The sequence below is a fragment of the Grammomys surdaster genome, unplaced genomic scaffold (genome assembly GCF_004785775.1).
Source record: "Grammomys surdaster isolate TR1022 unplaced genomic scaffold, NIH_TR_1.0 215, whole genome shotgun sequence".
Classification (NCBI taxonomy): domain Eukaryota; kingdom Metazoa; phylum Chordata; class Mammalia; order Rodentia; family Muridae; genus Grammomys; species Grammomys surdaster.
This window is the reverse complement of record NW_021604660.1, coordinates 4,824,742-4,843,379: the sequence shown is the minus strand read 5'-3', so window position 1 is coordinate 4,843,379 and position 18,638 is coordinate 4,824,742. Positions and strand designations below refer to the sequence as shown.

At 39.0% G+C, this 18,638-nt stretch overlaps 1 protein-coding gene across 1 annotated transcript in view; it reads right to left on the bottom strand.

Annotated features, from left to right (window-relative positions):
• The window catches only part of Gopc (golgi associated PDZ and coiled-coil motif containing), a 38,939-nt gene extending 21,844 nt beyond the window's left edge, over positions 1 to 17,095 (bottom strand). The window contains exon 1 of the mRNA XM_028772612.1: positions 16,808 to 17,095. Within this exon, the coding sequence (XP_028628445.1) occupies positions 16,808 to 17,095 (288 nt within the window). The remainder of the gene's footprint in view (positions 1 to 16,807) is intronic.
• Between the last annotated feature and the right edge of the window lie 1,543 nt (positions 17,096 to 18,638).

Genomic DNA, 18,638 nt, shown 5'->3' with positions numbered 1-18,638 from the left:
GAGGGAGGGAGGGAGGGAGGGAGGGAGGGAGGGAGGGAAGGAGAGAGGGAGGGAGGGAGGGAGGGGAGATCTCGATTATGTTAATTCATGAGGGAGGACCATCCTAACTGTAAGTAGAACCATTCTCTGGGTAGAGGAGCTAAGAGTATAAACTTGACTGTGGATGCAATATGATCAGCTACCTCAAGCTCCTGCTGTGTGACTGCCCCACAATGATGGGCTGTAACATGGAAATATGACACAGATGAGCATCTTTCTTCCTAACGCTGCTTCTGCCAGAGGAGGAATTTTTAGTTTTTACTTTGCTTATCATTAGTAGTATCAGAGGGTACGGGGATGTGGAGGGAGGTCAGAGGAAAACTTTGTCCAGTGGTTTCGCTCCTCTATTCGACATGAGTTCTGGGACAGAACAAAGTCATCTCTTCAGGCTTGTGTGTCAGGTGCCTGTACCCTGTGAGGCTTTTTTTGTTGTTGCTACTGTTTTTAGACAGAGTTGGTATAGCTCTGGCTGGCCTGGAACCAAAAGACTAGGCTGGTCCTAAATTCACAGAGCTGTACCTGTCCCTGCCTCCCCAGTGCTGAGATTACAGGCTGTGGTCCCATGTGTGGCTCCTGTCAGTTTATTTTATCACAGAAAAGATCAGAAAAGAAACAAAGGCACTGCTTTCTTTCCTTCCTGTAGATGCCTCTATCAGTTAGGACTTCTCATTCTCTGTTGTTGTCACTGTTGGTGGTGTTGAGGCTAGAACCTGGGACCTTGTGTACGTTAGGCAAACACTCTAACACTGATCTACGACCCTAGCCATCCCTTCCTTTTTATAATTTTATTATAATTTTGTTCAGTATAGCTTACATCAGAGCAATGCACAAATAACATATTAGCAAAAATAAGTGTATCTATTTAACAAGCACACAATTTTAAAAAAGAGCAGTCTTTTTCTTTTAATGTTATACAAATGCAAATGTAGTATACATTGAGTGTCTGGCCTTTTACATCAAGAGTGTGTTTAAGACTTAGTTATACTATATTTTCATTTTATGTGATTTTTCACTAAGACACAATTCATCAATTTCTTTTACTTTCAATGGGTACCCCTTTTGATGATAAACATGATACTGATAAAACTACCTGTCGATTGTTAAATACTGAATCTATGTTTCTTGACTGTATCTAGAAGGAAAATTCTGGGTTATAGAATAGAAAGTTGTTTTGTGATTGGTTCCAAGACTCTTGTAAATGTCCAGCTCTTGAATACTCTCAAGCCCCTTACACAGAATGACTAATATTTACATATAACCTATGTACTCCATATACCTTAAATCTCTAGATTTACTACTTATGTAGTAAATGCTATGAAAATCATTGTTGTAGTATACATTTTACTTTTCTTTTAAATAAACTTTATTATTTAAAACCAAAACAATATAAACAAATCAAAATACCACACACCCACATTAACCAGACTCAAAGTCTACAGAACTCAGTGAACTTAAGAATTGATAGAAATTGGCATTAGGACAGAAGTTGTGGAGGTTAATGTTAGAGTACATACTAGAAGTGAAAATTCTGCGTTGTGTGATATTTCTACAACTAACTTTTAAAGGAACTACTGTTGCATTGATTTCCATACTGATTTCACAGAGGAGCACCATTCTGTATTCCCACTTCTGTATATGAAGACAGGGTAGAGACAGGAGGAAAATCCCTGAAGCGGATTTTCTGGCCAGCTCAGCTTAACTGATGAGTTTCAAGCTCAATGAGAGACCATGTCTCAAACCAAATAAATAAAGGCAGAGGGCTGGGGAGATGAGTAGGTGTGTAGAAGTGCTAGCTGCACAAGTCTGATCCCTGAGTTCAATCTCAGAACCCTCATAAACAGCCAGATGTGGAAGGATGCAGCCACAATCCCAGTACTCCTAGAGGGAGAGAAGAGTCACCTGTAATCTAGAGGGAGAACTGGCCTGCAGTACATAACAGCAGCAGAAAGAACAAGACAGATGTCTCCTCAAAACAAGGTGATGGCAACCTGATGGGGTGACACATGTCATTAATCACAGTACCTGGGAGGCAGAGGGAAGCCAATCTCTCTGAGTTTGAGACCAATCTGATCTACATAGTGAGTTCCAGACCAGCTAGGGCTACACAGTGAGACCCTGTCTTGAAACACAAACAAAAACCAAGGTGGGAGGTGAGACCTTCCAAGTTGTTCTCTGACCTTCAAGTGAAGACCATGACATGTGCCCACCCATCTACCATCCATAAATAGACGGTATGATTTTTCTTAAGATGGAGAATGGTCAACACCCCAAACACATACACACAAACCGCACCCCCATACCAAACTCATACATACACAAAAGGAGATCTGGTTGAAAATTTCTAAACTCCTAAGAGTATATCCCAGACATTTGAAATCTTCAGCTTGTTTGGGGCAACACCCACACCCATACTGATCTGTCTAGAGTCCCTGTAGCGAAGAAGCAGGTCTCTGGCCTGTGACCTACCTGCTTCAGCTTTCCAGTCAAAGGGATAGTCTCTCCTTTTGGCATTTGCTGGTGACTTGTGTCAGGCCTCCTTGGAAACCCTTCTGCCATACAGGAAAATTTCCACAGGAGACATAGGAAGGTCCTGCTATTTCAGCCCACCATATTCTGGAGTTTGTGAGGGTACCTTCACACCTAGTGTTGTTGGAGAATCTGCCCTAAGGTTTTATTTGTGATTTCAGTTGCCTTCTCTTAGGTTAAAGTTCTTTAATCAGTCTTCCTTAGATCACAAATTCTCACTTCCTACTTTTATTTTAATAGAAAACCTGTGATATTTTAGACTAACACTGTGCAACAGAAGCAGCCAGACATTTGATTTAAATTGTTCTGATAACTACATTAATAAATAGCAGCCAGTGAGACGGTTCAGTAGGGGTACCTGCCATCAAATTGATAATCTAATTTACACCAATTTACTATACTAATTTATACTAATTGATAACACCTGGGGGACCCACATGGTGGAAAGGGAGACCTGACATGGCACACAATGTAAAAATATTTTTTAAAAAAGTCAGGTCTGGGTGTTTGCACATGAATACAGAAAAGTAACAATTAGGGTTTGGAAGTCAGACACAGACAGACACACATACCCACATATCCACACATCTGCCTACCCACCCACACGTACACCACAAGTAAAAGACTGGATAAAATACATTTCTGTAGTATGGTTTATTTAACACAACATATGTAAACATAGTCGCTGTAACACTTACTTACTGAGTTACTACTTTTTACCTCATCGTTAGGTCCGTTATGTAGATATCTGTGCAGCATATGTAAATCAGAATTAGCCATATTTCAAGTACATACAACAGCAACATCACACTAGTGTACAATACAATGCAGTCAGATCTAGACTATTTCTTATGCAAAATCTGAAATTTCATTATGATTTAAATACTTAAAAGAGATAATAGTAGGGCTGGAGAGATGAACAGCAGTTAAGAACACTGTCTGTTCTTCCAGAGGTCCTGACTTCAGTTTCCAGCAACCACACGGAGGCTCACAATCATCTATACCAAGATCTGGTGCACTCTTCTGATATGCAGGTGTACATGCAGATAGAGCACTCATGCAAAATAAATCAATAAATCTTTGGGGGGGCAACATTTGAAAAAAAAAAGAGGTACTAGTAGCAGCAACTGAATCCTTATATATGGCAAACATATGTAACATATAAAAGAGAGCAGTATTTCATTTCCATTGTTGTCTACATGGTATGTAAGAGGTTTTGCTTTTGCTTTTTAAGCACTGGGGATCAAACTTGGCCCTGTATGTATTAGACAAGTGCTCTACCACCAGCCCTAAGTAACAGTTTAATCAACTTTGATAAATCTTCAACAGAAAAACTCCAGGAATAAAAAAAACTTACCAGTACCATAAAAGACGGCTTATAGAACTTATTCAACAAATTATCCACCAAAGAAAAAATTATAAAGATTTAAAGCCACATCCCGCTAGACATTGTTCAGTGTACTTTGAAGCCTGTTCTTTTAAAGTACAAGTGAGCCTGGTCTAGAAAGCTTAAACAAACAAACAAAAAAAACAAAATAAAAAAACAAAAAACCCTATAGGATTCTATGACCTCTGAAATAATTATAAAAAGAAAAATTATTTTCCTAATATATGTACTCTGCGCAATTTATGTAGCTTGTGTTTAGCCCGGCACATCCAAGAAAGTTTAAATTCAGCTATTTTAATCTACAACATTGTTTGATTTCCTTTCCTACTGTTGTCTTTCTTTTGGTTTTGACTTTTTCTTTGCAATGTCTTCTTATACAGTTTTTCATTCTTTGCATTTCTTGTCAACTAGAAGTTGGAACTAATGTTTTTCAGTCTTTCCAGTAAGAACATGACTATACCATGTATTTCCTTAGCAGACATACATAGTCTAGTTATCTACTTTTTCTCTTTTAATCCACAAATAGCATGATGTATTAATACATTCAAAATCTATGTTACTAACAAAAAGATTCAAATGAAAATTAGATCTAATTACCTCCAAAAAGGACAAGGAAAATAGGGCTATGAATGAATGGGTCTTCAATTTGAAAGTCATGTATTACATGTGTTCAGTTAAATAAACTAATTTCCTCACATTTGGCTAAACATGAAAATACTGGGGCTAGAGAGATGTCTCAGTAATTAAGGGCACTGGCTGCTCTTCCAGAAGACCCAAGTTCAATGCCCAGCATTCACACAGTGACTCACAACTATCTGTAACTCCAGTTCCAGGGGATCCTATGATCTTTTCTAGCCTTCACAGGCACCAGACATGCATGATTCACAGACATAAAAGCAGACAAAACAACCAGACACATAAAATAAAAAATAGAAGATGCAGGTATCAAAATCTGAAGTGCTATTTTATATCTTGGGAATAAGACTGCTTCAAATTTACTCTAAATTCTATAATATTTAGTAACCTCTTTCTTGCCTAAAATGTAACTTAGTTATTTAAAGTTTCTACATATTATTTAATGGTCACCCTTGAACAGGGCAGAACTCTAGAAAGGGACCTACAAGAATACAAAGACATGATTACTATGTCTACGACAAGATTTAGGTCATACAATCAAAGCTGCATATTTTCTAAGACTATCTAGGTGGTCGGTGGCCAAGGATATTCCGGCATCCACTACCAATCTCCGGAGCAGCACGGTGGAAGAATCAGTACCAAGGAGGGAACCAGAGGAAAACTACGCCTGTGTCACCACAGTATGTGGTTAGTGTGCCAATAATATTCACACTCCCACAAAGCAAGCATCTACCTACCATATGGCAGGCATGTACATTATCTCTACTTATCATACTTAACTTTTTTTTTTTACAGTTAAGGAAGTGGAAATCAGGATTTAAACAGCTTAGCCAAGACATACAGCCACATAAACTTGAAACTAGTTTAAATGTTAAAAAATAATTGCTTGACGATCTTTTCTCACTGTTGTAGACCATACATTTGTGCCCTCTCAAATAAATATATGAAACCTTTTATTCAGAACAATTTCATTAAAGATATTTACAAAAGAAATACTATACTGTAAGTTTCCTTGTGTGTCACTACTTTTTTATTTAAAGTGAAATGATATTCCACAGTTCTGCTTCAAGTGTGTGTGTGTATGTGTGTGTGTGTGTGTGTGTGTGTGTGTGTGTGTGTGTTGCTTGAGTGCATACAGTACTGTCTGAGGACTCTGTACACGCATACAGTAGGTTTTAATCAAGCCCACTCCCTATTCCCTCAACTACAATTCCTCTCCCATCCTCCATCATTCCCTCCCCTCCCATCTTTGTTTGTTTCTTCCATCCACATATCCATCCATCCATCCATCCATCCATCCATCCATCCATTCATCCACCCACCCACCCATCCACCCATCCACCCATCCATCGAGTCTATTCGGCACTCCCAGAATGTGCCTGGGTGTAGTGCCATCCATGGGAAGCACCGACTGTAGCTTCTCAGGGCTACATCATTGGAGAATCTGACCTTCCCACTCCCAGCAGCCACCACTTGCTCCTCAGTTACACTTTAACTTTTATTCTGAACAAACAGTAAACTACTGAGAATTAACTACCTAAATCTTTTTTTGTACTGTTCACTTGGGTCAAAGAGCCCTTTCTATGATGTCAGCATATCTATGAGACGTAGAGGAAGAGAAGTAAGGAAAAGGAAGGTAGGGGAGGAAGAGAGGGCACGAGTGAATAAAAGCTCACTTTTAGTAAGGAAACAGAGATCATTGTGAATTCTTTGTGTTTAAGGTGACCAATAATTGATATTTAAGTAACTGATGGGAATTACTAGATTATACTTAACCTATTGAGTTTTTTTTTTTAAAAAAACAAACAACAGCAGCTGATTTCAACCTCTAACTTTAATTAACACCCAAAAAGTATTTTAAAGACACAGAACACAGGTTGTGGTGGCTGACACTTTAAATTCCAGCACTTCCCTGTACCATTTATTGAAGAAGTCTGTCCCTTACCCACTATGTACTCTTGCCAGCTTTTGTCAAGAGTCAGTACACTGCAATACACTTTCTTCTATACATTGCCTTGGTCTTGGTGCCTCTTCACAGTAATACAAAAGTAACTAAGACAAATGGTAGCAAAACCAAACATACACAAAGGAACTGTAACACACTAGAAACAGCAAAATAAAACCCAACAACCAGAGACACAGGTTACAATGTGGAAGAATGTATTTGCAAACTATGTATTTGATAGGGAGATAATATCCAAAACAAACAAGGAACTAGGACTACCTCAACAACAAACAACCCAGTTAAAAATGGACAAAACATGAGTAGACATTTCATAAACTATTTAGAATCAGGTATATTAAAAAAGTTTAACAACAGGGATCACTTATGAACTAATAAAATCAAATCTATAACAAAATATCAAACATGCACATACCCTGTTAAAATGGTGACTACCAAAGGAACCAAACCAAGAAAAACACTAGCAAGAATAAGAAGGGAAAAAGATAAACCTAATAGTATAGCCATCATAGAAGACAGAATGTTGTTTCTTCAAGCAAAGAAGCCAAAACACCAAAGAAACAATTGTCAGCAATCTCACAATTTAGGGATATATGAAAACAAAATCAGTACATCCAAGAGATATATGGAATCTTATGCTTACTGTAGCACCATTTGTTATAGCTAAGATAAGGAATCAGCCAAGGTACCTATTAATGGATAAAAGAACAAAGAAAATATGGTACATGTGCACACACACACAAAATGTTGTATATGGACATGATGGAATAGTATTCAGAAATAAAAGAATACCATGTAAAGGGACACAGAGGATATGATATTAAATAAGTCAGACATAGAAAACTGAATACTGAATGATCTTACCTAAATGTGGCACCTAAAAAACTGTTTTCATAGAAGCAGAGGACCAAGTGGTTACCAGAGGTATGAAGATTTGAAGAGGCGAGGATTGGTAAAGATCAATTACAGATATAAAGTCACAGGTAGAGAGGAAGAATACATTCCTGTGTTCTATTGTACAGTTAGATACCTGCAGTTAACAATAATATGTATGTTTCAAAATAGCTAGAAAACATTTGTTTTTAAATGTTTTCACCATAATAAATGTATCAAAATAATACTTATAAATAAGTATAATAATTAAATGTCAATCATTAATCATAAAGTACATTATACTTTTTAAAATATATTGCACAAAGTAAAAATGATATACTTCCAGAAATGGAAGGAGATACAGAAAGGCATTTTACCTTGTAGGATTGTAGGATTACTATCAGCCTTCACTGAATGAGTCATTACTGTTCTGTTCCCCATCTTAGCCTTCTAAACTATTCTATCAAGACAATTCCTGGGGCTAGAGATGGTTCGATGGTTAAGAGCATTGGCTACACTTGTAGAGGCCTGGGCTCCCAGCACTCATATGGATACTCAAAACAGTTTTTAATTCTAGTTCCAGAGGACGGGATATCATTTTCTGACCTCTAAAACCACTAGGCATATACATGTTGCACTTATATACAACAGGCAAAAACATTCATACATAAAAAACCTTTTTTCTCTTTTATTTTTGAGATTATGACTTAATTACACCATTTCTCCCTTTGCTTTCCTCCATCTAAATCCTCTCCTTGCTCCCTTTCAAATTCATAGCCTCTTTTCTCATTTACTGTTGTACTGCACATGCACACACATACACACACTCACACACATACATATATTTCTTTCTAAATAAAACCTGTACAGTTTTACTTGTATGTATGTTCTCATGGCTGACTATTTGATACTTGGTAAACAATTGGTAAAATCTTTTTAAAGACAATTCCTTACTGATATGATTCTTCCCCCCCCCCCAATATAATTCTTAACCATTGAACTCACCCTTTGTAACATGAGTCCATAATTCTAGTGCTGGAGCAGCAGAATCAGGATCTCTGGGGCTTGGCAGCTCAGCCAGCCTAGCTGAATCAGTGAGCACCAGGTTCAATGAGAGACTCTGTCTCAAAAAAAAAAAAAAGTGGATAGCAACTAAGACACCCAACTAAGACAATCTTGACCTCTGGCCTCCATGTTCATAAATACCTGCATACACTTGCATATACATGCACACATGTGTGCACACAGACACAGCACACACTCACACATACTACATACACAACATACAATGTACTGTTGATAATCATGTCTCAAATAGTTAAGAACACCTTTAATGCATTATCTGCTTCTCCTACTAAAAGATGCACAGTCATCCTATATGTCATCGTCTCCCAACCCGAGAGGTACTTTTAAAAGGATGTACCATGCGATTCTTATATAAAAGACTGCCATCTATCTGACAGAAGCCCAATCATTCCCCATAGGCCTTTTCATTTGTGTCAAGAGCCAAAGGGACAATGTAACTAGCAGAAGTATTGGTTCTATCCCCTTTCTTCTTATTCAAATTATCATTTAACTCACCCTTTACATAAGGACCTTCCACTATTTTCTTTCTCCTCCCTATACTCAAATGGTATCTTTCTTACTCTTCAAAATTATAAAGAACCAATGAATCTCATTCTAAAACACAAGGCTAATATAATATTATACACTGAAAATACATTCAGTGGTCAAACCTGTCATTTTTCAAAGCCTTCCTACTTCACGTCAACCTTCAAACAGTTTGCTCATGTAGCTTAGGAAAGTTTTGCAAGAAAATGTTATCTAGTCAGTACAACTTATTTTCTATACAATCATAACAACCACTAACTTCATTAGTGATTATTTCTTCACAAATTGTTCTGCAGTCTAGATAGAAGATTTTTTATTTCTAGTCTTCCACACCATTACATATCCACAGAATTCCAATGACATACCTAACACTGGACTGTGATCTGAAAACACACACACACACACACACACACACACACACACACTGGTGAACAAAACCATGTCTCTTGCCTTGGCTAAGGTTATAGAGGCCTGGTGCATAGTATGGACCTAAGAGAATGAAATGTATGCTAATTAGTGCCAGGCATTATTTTCAAAAGTATTAGAGAATCTTCTGAGAGGCATTTCTGACTATCTTTAAAAAACAAACAAACAAAAAAACCTAAGAGTTAAAGTAAAATGTTCAAGGCCTTTATAAATCATTTTAACACATTATTATTTATATATATTACACACGCATTATATGTAATTAAAAATGTAATTAAAAACTATTCCAAAGAAAAGATTAAGCGGGACAGAAATGCATAACTACTTTTTCTTCAGAGAGTTTCAGCCATTACTGAAGCATGAGTTCACTCTAAGTCCCATGGGATACTCTAACAGGTGCAAGCCACTTTCACGGTACTAATACTTTGCTTGCTTTTCTACTAGGCTGATGTTTGCACTAACATGCAAAAGCTCTGGTGAGCACTGTGCTGGCACATGAGCACAAGACCACGCATGAAGGGGCACAGACTGTACTGGCACTTGCTATTCTCTGCATCACAGCCATTTAGTTTTCTCATAATGTACTTTATGAATAAAAAAAATTATTAATTCTTATATGTTTTGATTTTTGCGTACATGTCTGTTTAACCTTCTATGTGATAAGACAGAAGCAATGCATATCTACTATAAATCAACACATGCTATCTCAAAGAAAAAGCACCTAGGCAACTGACTAAAAACTGGACTTTTTTCCCTCTGAAGAGCATCTTTACTTGGGAGAAGGATCAAGTAGCTGAGTGTGGTGTTGCACATCCAATCCCAGCACCCAGGGACTAAGACAGGAAGATCATGAATTAAAGAATGGCCTGGACTGCACAGTGAGCCCCTGTCTCAAAAACAAAATATAAAAAAGGGCAAAACAGTAGATTAAAATGTGGTAGATACATTCCTCAGAATGAATATGACAGTATGTGTTACTGAAGATGAAACTGGAGTTTCTGAGTGAAAATTGCAATCCTTCGAAAGCTGAAATTCATTACCATGAGCTTGATGACTTCCCCAATCCTAAGGATTTTCTTGATGGAAAATAATAACAAATATAATACTTAAAAAATTCTGTAAGATACATGAGGAGCTAAAACAAAATCAGCAAACCATTTCAAAAATGATCCATGCATGATATTACATAATTGTCCCTGGATAAAGAGCTACTCAACCTGCTAGACAGACCAATATTTATTAACAAACCAGTGGGGGAGGGTGCAGGAAGGTAGACAGGTGGGAGAAATAAGTACAGAGATGTAGGCAACAGAGGAAAAAAGTACAAAGATAAATATGTATGGCAAATGTCATACTGAAACCCATTCTTTTGTGCACTAAAAATAAAACAATTCAAAGACAAACTCATTGTATGACCAGTTCATCCTACTGCTTTAGATTCTACATTACAGCCAACCTTTAAGAAACTATCTTACATCTACAGCCACACACTCAAACACACCCATCTAGTCTGAGCTCCAAAGAAACTATCTCTTATCACTTCTTTAAAAAAAAATTGTTTGTTTTACAACAGAGTGTCACTGTACAACCCTGGCTGGCCTCAGACTTGTTTTGTAGACCATGATGGCCTGGAACTCAAAAGATTTGCTGGCCTCTGCCTCCTGGGTTCTTGTCAACTTTTACCAGAGAATAAGACAGTTATCTGACAGGACTATCAGACTACTATTCTTCCTCCCTTTCAAGCTACAGGTCAAATTTTCTTCCTAGCAACAAAATGCTATCACAATAAAACTGAACACAAAAATAGATGTAAGAATCCAACTATTACCCATTAAGCTAGATGTTAAAAGATTTGAAAAATAAAGATAACAATGTTGCTCTGCTAACTCATTTGATTTGATTTTGGAAAAGCTATTTTAAATTTAAAATGGTACCAACATTAACAGCGTGATTGCATGCCTGCCATCATAATAGTTGAGAGGCTGAGGCAGGAGAACCCCAAGGGGCCAGCACAGACTATATATTGAAATTTAAATATTTATTATCCATCCCCTCCCAAATTAATATATATTAATATTTACAACGTTTAGTCGAGTTCTAAAACCACACACACATACTTGAATTTTACTCAATTTGGATGACACTATTTCTCAGCATCACTTTGGTGAACATGAACTGGTGCTGAGGTTGATTTAATGACTACAACACCAACAAATTCATTTTCCTATCAGAAATGTGATCCCACCTTCCCATCTCTGCCTTGGCCACTGTGTCTGCATAAGACCAGCTCTTCTGTCTTCACTTCCTTCACCTTAAATGCCTCCATTTCTTCACCATTATTACTTTCAGTTCAATAACTTCCTCGTCCATCTAACAAAATTCTTTGCTTCAGCACTGGATGAATCTAAGTATTACTTGTATGAATGTGTCACACTGGCTGTCATGATGTTTATGATATGCGACACCAACTAGGTCTTTTATTGCCTGACAGTTCATCTCTCTGGCCAACAGGACTTTCCTCTGATGTATGTCTACAGCAATCTCTTCCACTCTCTTCAAGTCCTTCCTCTTATTTCAGCAGCTGACCTGAGTTCCTATTTTAGAGAAGAAAGGTGAAAGAAAATCTCACCGAATCCTGGCAACCCCCCACCTCATCTACTCCTGTCATCTTTCACTCCCTGCTATATAAACGATGCAACGTCACTTATTGTGCCAGTTCTTTGTGTCTTATCTGTACCCAGCATCTTAATATTACCCGTCTTAATATTAGCCCACAGTTTCAGCTTTTCCCTTAAATATAAATATGTTCAAGTTTATTTTTTCATTGAAAAACACAATGAAGTAAGTAATACATCCCCTGAAGTCTACCTTTTCCTTTCTAAGTTATGTATCCCATTTCTTCTGGATGCTTCTCAATCTGTCTTCCCACTCCCCCTCCTAGCATAAATTTGTTTATACAGAATGACTTCTTTAGCTTAGTGTGGGCCTCTTACATCTTTTCTATAAATAACATAAGAAAAACCGTAACTATAAACTTTCTTAAAGAATTGCTGTGAAAATGAGATGAATATGTAAAAAGCAAACAAACAAATACATTTAGGAAAAAGATTAATCCATAGTAATTGATCAATAAAGTTAGCTATACATCATTATTGCTAATAATGTCATATATCCATCTGTCCAGACAGCCTGCTACACAAGAGCAATACACCATAGAGTTGTCTAAATTTCTTCATCCCTCCCTTCCTCACTCTAATCCATCTCTGGACTCCGCTGAATTTTACCTTTCAAGGTTCTCGTGCTCTGAACATTTTTCTCTACTTATATCACTTCTACTTCCATAATGTCACATGTATACCTTGACATTCCTGAAGAGTTTCTTGCATTCACTCTTATTTCCTCAAACTTTCTGCCAGGAGAGCCTATTATAGCAAAACCTGGATATTATAACCAGGAAAGTCTACTCTAACCTCATATCTGAGACACTCATCGAGTTTAAAAATGCTTGCTCCTGTTACGTATGATAAAGCCCAAGTCTACGGCACAGCCTATGCAACAAGGCATGTCTGCTTCCTACCTAGCAATACACACTTAGCTGGAATTTCACTTCTTGTGTACCTTCAACTCTTCCCCAGGTTTTCAAATGCACCATGAGCTCTCACACATCACCATACTTTCTACTTCCTAGTACATCTGTTTTATATAATGTAAAACAATATTTCTGTATCTTTTAGCTTAATTTCTATTTGTCCACTACAGTCTTGGGTTAAGAGTAATTCCTTCAGGGAGACGGAGGTAGGAGGAGCAGAGATTGGGGCAGCAATGATAAGAGACCCTGTTTCAGAAATAAAAATAATGGAGCTGGGGAGCTGGTTCAGCTGATAAAATGCTCGCCATGCAAATATGTGGATTGGGGTTCAAATCCCCAGCACCCAAGTAAAAAGCCAGACATGGAAAGTCATCTGTAACCCCAGGACTGGGAAGTGGAGGCAGGACATGCCAGGGACTTGCTGGCCAGTACAGTGTATCCAAATTGGTAAGCTCCAAGTTCACTGAGAGATCCTATCTCAAAACAGGAGGGAGATACCTGACGTTGAACTTTCTCCTTTACACACACCCCCACACACCAACCAACAAACAAATAAATAAAACAGTACAAACTTAAAGCTGCACAAAAACAAGTATATCATCAGTTTAATATTAACATAACTTTTGACCAAGGGCTAATATTTCTCCAGTAATTATTTGAACAACAAATCACTTCACAGGACATTAACTAGTTCACCTACTGTGGAAGAAAGACATGTAATAGAAGGTGTATTTTTTTTTATTTTGGAAACAGGGTGTCATGTAGCCCAGGATGGTCCTGAAATCAATGTATAGCTGAGGGTGGCTTTGATCCTCTCCACTTCCATAGTGTTAGGATTATAGGCAAGGACCACCATGTTTTGCTATTATTTCTTAAAAGGAACAGCACACATTCCAAAACAGAGGTGAGTTACTTTAAGGCACTGGCTCATTGCCTTTGCTCCTCTATGGCTGTTACTGCCACTGGTACTCTTATTTCATTGGTGATTCTAGCTGGGCTTCAACCAAGTGTCTCACCATCGCAAGAACTCCCCACCAGGTACACAGTTTGAGAGATTTATATGAAACAGTGCCACCTCAAAATAGTCTGATTTTTTTTTTCAGTAGCAATCCTTTATATATATATCTCTTGCCAAATATAACATATGGCAAATGCTGCTATATAGATGATATTTATATTTAATTTTAAAAGGAACTAATGATTTTTTTTCAGTAAAAGTGTTTTCCCAACTACTAGATTAATTTGATGTAGCATTACCTAAAAACAGAAGGACAGGTTATTAAACAGAAGAAAGTGGCATTTTAGAAGGATACACAAGTTCCATTTGTCTGGGTTTTTGTTTTATTCATTTATTTATACCTGTTTTCTTGAGATAGGGTTTCACGTGGCCCAGACTGGCCTTAAACTTCTGATCCTCCTGCCTCTACCATCTGAGATTACAGATATAAATTACCCACATTGGAGTTATCCATGTCTTGAGAATATAAAAACATTGTATTATAAGATGGTTTGAGTACTAATCTCCAAAACAACTAGGCATACATTTATTACACAAATAGTACGCAGCATCATATACTACTTCAATATCCTTAAAGAGCAGTCAGCAGACCTGCTTTACTTGCTTATTGAGACAAAATTAAAACAGAGTAAGAAAGCACCAAAATCTCTTATAAGATTTCAATACTGAGAGAATCTCAGTATATTGTCAACAGTTTAGAGAACATCACCTAAGATTCTGCATGTGGCATACTAGGTCTACTTTGAAAGCTGTGACTAGTCTTTACACAGCAGTACACAGTTATTCTACGAAAACTACGTAAGAAGTCTTATGTATAAAAAAATTAACACAGGTGAATCATGTATAGTTGAATATATATATAAGCAGCAAAACTCAAATTATTCCCCTTATTATTTTCTAAGGTCTCTGAATCAAGAGTTGCATTCACAATGAAAAACACAGTCACACTGTGATATGCTAGCATTCTTTAAGAAATAATGCTACTTCCTATGATGGGAGATGGACTTAGAATAGGTAAGAATAGTTTCTGAAAACCACATAAGTTATTATATGCACATTCTATTAGAGAAAAAAAAAATTTTTTTTTTTTTTTTTGGTTTTTCGAGACAGGGTTTCTCTGTGTAGCCCTGGCTGTCCTGGAACTCACTCTGTAGACCAGGTTGGCCTCGAACTCAGAAATCTGCCCGCCTCTGCCTTCCAAGTACTGGGATTAAAAGCGTGTGCCATTACTGCCCGGCCGAAATATTTTTAAAAAATATTTAAAAATTAAAAAAAAAAACCAAAAAAACGAGTACCTTCTATTCATAGAAAAGAATCCTTTTTTTTTTTTTTTCAAAATCAGACTTTATTGCTAACATCAGAAAGTACTATTGTTTAGCTTCCTTAGGTCATTTAAAAAACAAGTTAAAATTATTTTATGTCTTAAAAGCCATTTATCTTCAGCATATGGTTAAATATGTAGAGAGTATGTATGTTATTTGGCAAAACCTACTCTTAATCTTTGATCTTTAAAGCTAAAATACTATTTTAAAAGCCACTAAATACTACCTGAAAACTCAGCTTTAGAAATTACCATTCATTGAAAAATAGATCAAGAGCCGGTCTTATCTAAACTTAACGCTTTTACATAAGAACTTGCATCTCACTGTTTCCAAAAAGAAACCATAACATCCATAATATGTAAGGTGTTATTAATGGCAAATGTCTTTCATGGCTAACTAATACGAAAGACTGCTGAGCACTAAGCAAGGACAGGAAACCAATCTAGCGTACACATTAATCCGTACAGAACTAGCACTATCATTATTACAGTAACAGTGATGAGACGCTCTTAGGAAAGCTAAGGACAAAGAACTTCACACACCACAGAGTGTCTCTCTTTTTTTTTAACAACCTTTTTAAAATGAAAGACCTAATCTCTATTTAAATTGTCTATTTCTAAAATGCTTTCCATATAATGTTAGTACACCATGATTTCTAAACCTTGTAATACTGGCCTACTTTAATTTTCCACACAAAATGGGAGGTTTGGAATTTCTGTTTGCAATCACATTTCCTTCACTCTGATTACAGACCAAAGCAAAGGATTGTCTTTACATAGTCTCAAAGATCTGAAATTAGGGAAATACTGTAAAGTACAAACACATACCATCTTAATGCTAGAAGTTACTTGAATATTGACAGAAAGCTCTAAAGACATTGCTGCCCGTAATATCTGCCAAGTGTGGATGTAAACCGAGAAGGAAGATAGGAACATATATATTCCATTACATTCCTCTAAGTTCATGGATGTTTCTGTGTACAGACACGACGTAGATCTGGGCTATTGGACGAAAATAATCAGAGCTGCAATTGTCTGAAAATAAGTCTAGCTTGCCATTATCAAAGGAGAAGAGGAGAGCTGAGGTATTTCCCGACAGAAGATCTTGCTAATATCTGTTAAAGTAACACCTACAAGGCAGGTAGTGTGATTAGCTCCTGCCCCACCGCATGAGATGCCAGGAGGTGGATGACAGGACACTGGGAGACCCACACGTCGGTCTCCATCCTTTTCCTCCCCCGCCCGCTCCGCACTCCTTTGCTTCACTCACGTATAAAACGCTCTCTCCATCATATTCGAAGCTGAGGTGTCCAATGGGTAGGTTTTTAAGGATCATTTTCCTAGTACGTTAAATGGGGATCTATCGCCCTCGGACAGCCTGGGGTTGAATGCCATTGCTGCCAGCCCCTTAGGCTCACCTCAAGCTTGTGGTTGATCTGGGACACAGTCTGGGCTTTGTGGCAAAGCTGCGCAAAGCAGGAGCTAAGGCTGGTCATCTTCTGACGCCCCTCATAAGTGATGTCCGCCTGGTCCGGATCGATCTCGCCCAGAAGCAGATCCACATCCACGAAGGCCTTGTCGAACTCCTTCTCCAGCACCTCAAGCCACCGGAACATGGATACCCCGCCAGGGGAGACCCCCACAGGGCAGGAGGCGCCCCCTGGGCCGCCGCCGGCTCCCGCCGGGCAAGGGCCGCCCGCCGACATGGCGCCGTCCAGGGCCTCGCCGACTGCTGCTCACCTTGGCCGCCCGCCCCGCGCGAGGGGAACTGCTAGCACCGCGGCGCCCCTCGTGCGCGCACACACACGCCCCGCCGGTCCCCTCCCTTCCCTCGCGCCGCCAACGCCGGCGGCGCAGCTCCAGAGCAGCAAAGGTAGCGCGGCTGAAGCAGCGACGGCGACACACGGAAGACCCGCCCGCAAGCCGGCCCGCCCCCGCCGCGCATGCGTAGCAGAGCCCAGAGCCAGCGCAACCCAAAGGGAGAAAGTGGGCGGGACCGAACGAGAGCTTGGCCAATGAAAAGCCTCCGCCTCCAAAAGCCTGTCTGCGGCCATTTTGACGACTGGCAAAACCCTGAAAAGCAGAGGGGTGAGGTGGCCACTTGCAAGTGGGAAAGACCGGAGGAAAGGAAGGGAAAGGTTCCACGTCGCAGAGGGGACTGGCTTCCGCCAGTTTGGCTTCACAGTGGGCGGGAACCGGTCCACAGACGTCTGGCATAATTGCTGCGGGAGCTTCAAGAGGCTCCGGTGGGAGCGGGGAAGGGCCCTGTGGACATGCGCAATAGCCACGTTTTCCTTTCAGATTTCCAGCTCTTCCTTAGGGCGGGATGGGTGTGGACACTGGCTGTTCTTGGTGAACCGGACGGTGCATTCCAGCCAGAAGCTGCCCGTGGAAGCTACTGACCAAGTTTTGTTGAATCAATGGTTCCTCCTTGTATGATTGACACGCCTGGGTTCAAGGCCTACACGTTATCACATACTAGTTACCCCACCTTAGTGGTGTTACCTTGCTTGGGAACCTCCTTTTCAAAGTTTACTTCACTTGGCAATTAAGGTAAAGTGAAAGTGTTAATACTTGGCACATAGCACTCACCTTACTACATCGCAGTTGTGATCATTTTATTAAACTAGCATAGTGCCCGTTCTCATGTTGTTTTCATATGTTCATAAACATCGAATACGTGTCCTGCTTGAGGCACTGAGGACATAAATTGGAACGACCTCATCCAAGCCGAGCTAGTAAGCTAGTGAGGCTCTCACGGCTTAATTCCGGTGTTGCGTGCATTTGGGGGCATTTAGCAAGAGCTTTCTTAGCGTCCTGCCTCTCCTCTCTTCCACTTCTCCAACTCCACCCCTGTCTAATCCAACTGTAGACAGTCCGGAAGGGAAAGGAGAAGCCAGACTAATTAGAGTAGGCAGTTGGAATTGTGCCTCCTGCCTCGCCTACGGAGTATTTGGAAAATTAGTCTATAATCTTTCGGAAGTTGTTCTTGAGACGGACCTTTCTAATCGTCAGTCAAAATGTGCATGGCACTGTGTGCCTCTCATCAAAGCAACACCAATAAGAATTACGAAACAACAAATTTAGTTTGCACTCTGGTTACTCCAATGCAAGACTGGTTACCATCAAGCAAAAGCTATTATGACTTCAGCAAACTTAGTCAAGTAAAGCTAACCATGCAGTTCTTCCCTTGAGTTTAGTCAGAGACTGTCTCTTAGGCTTAGTACACAATAGTATAATACATCCTCT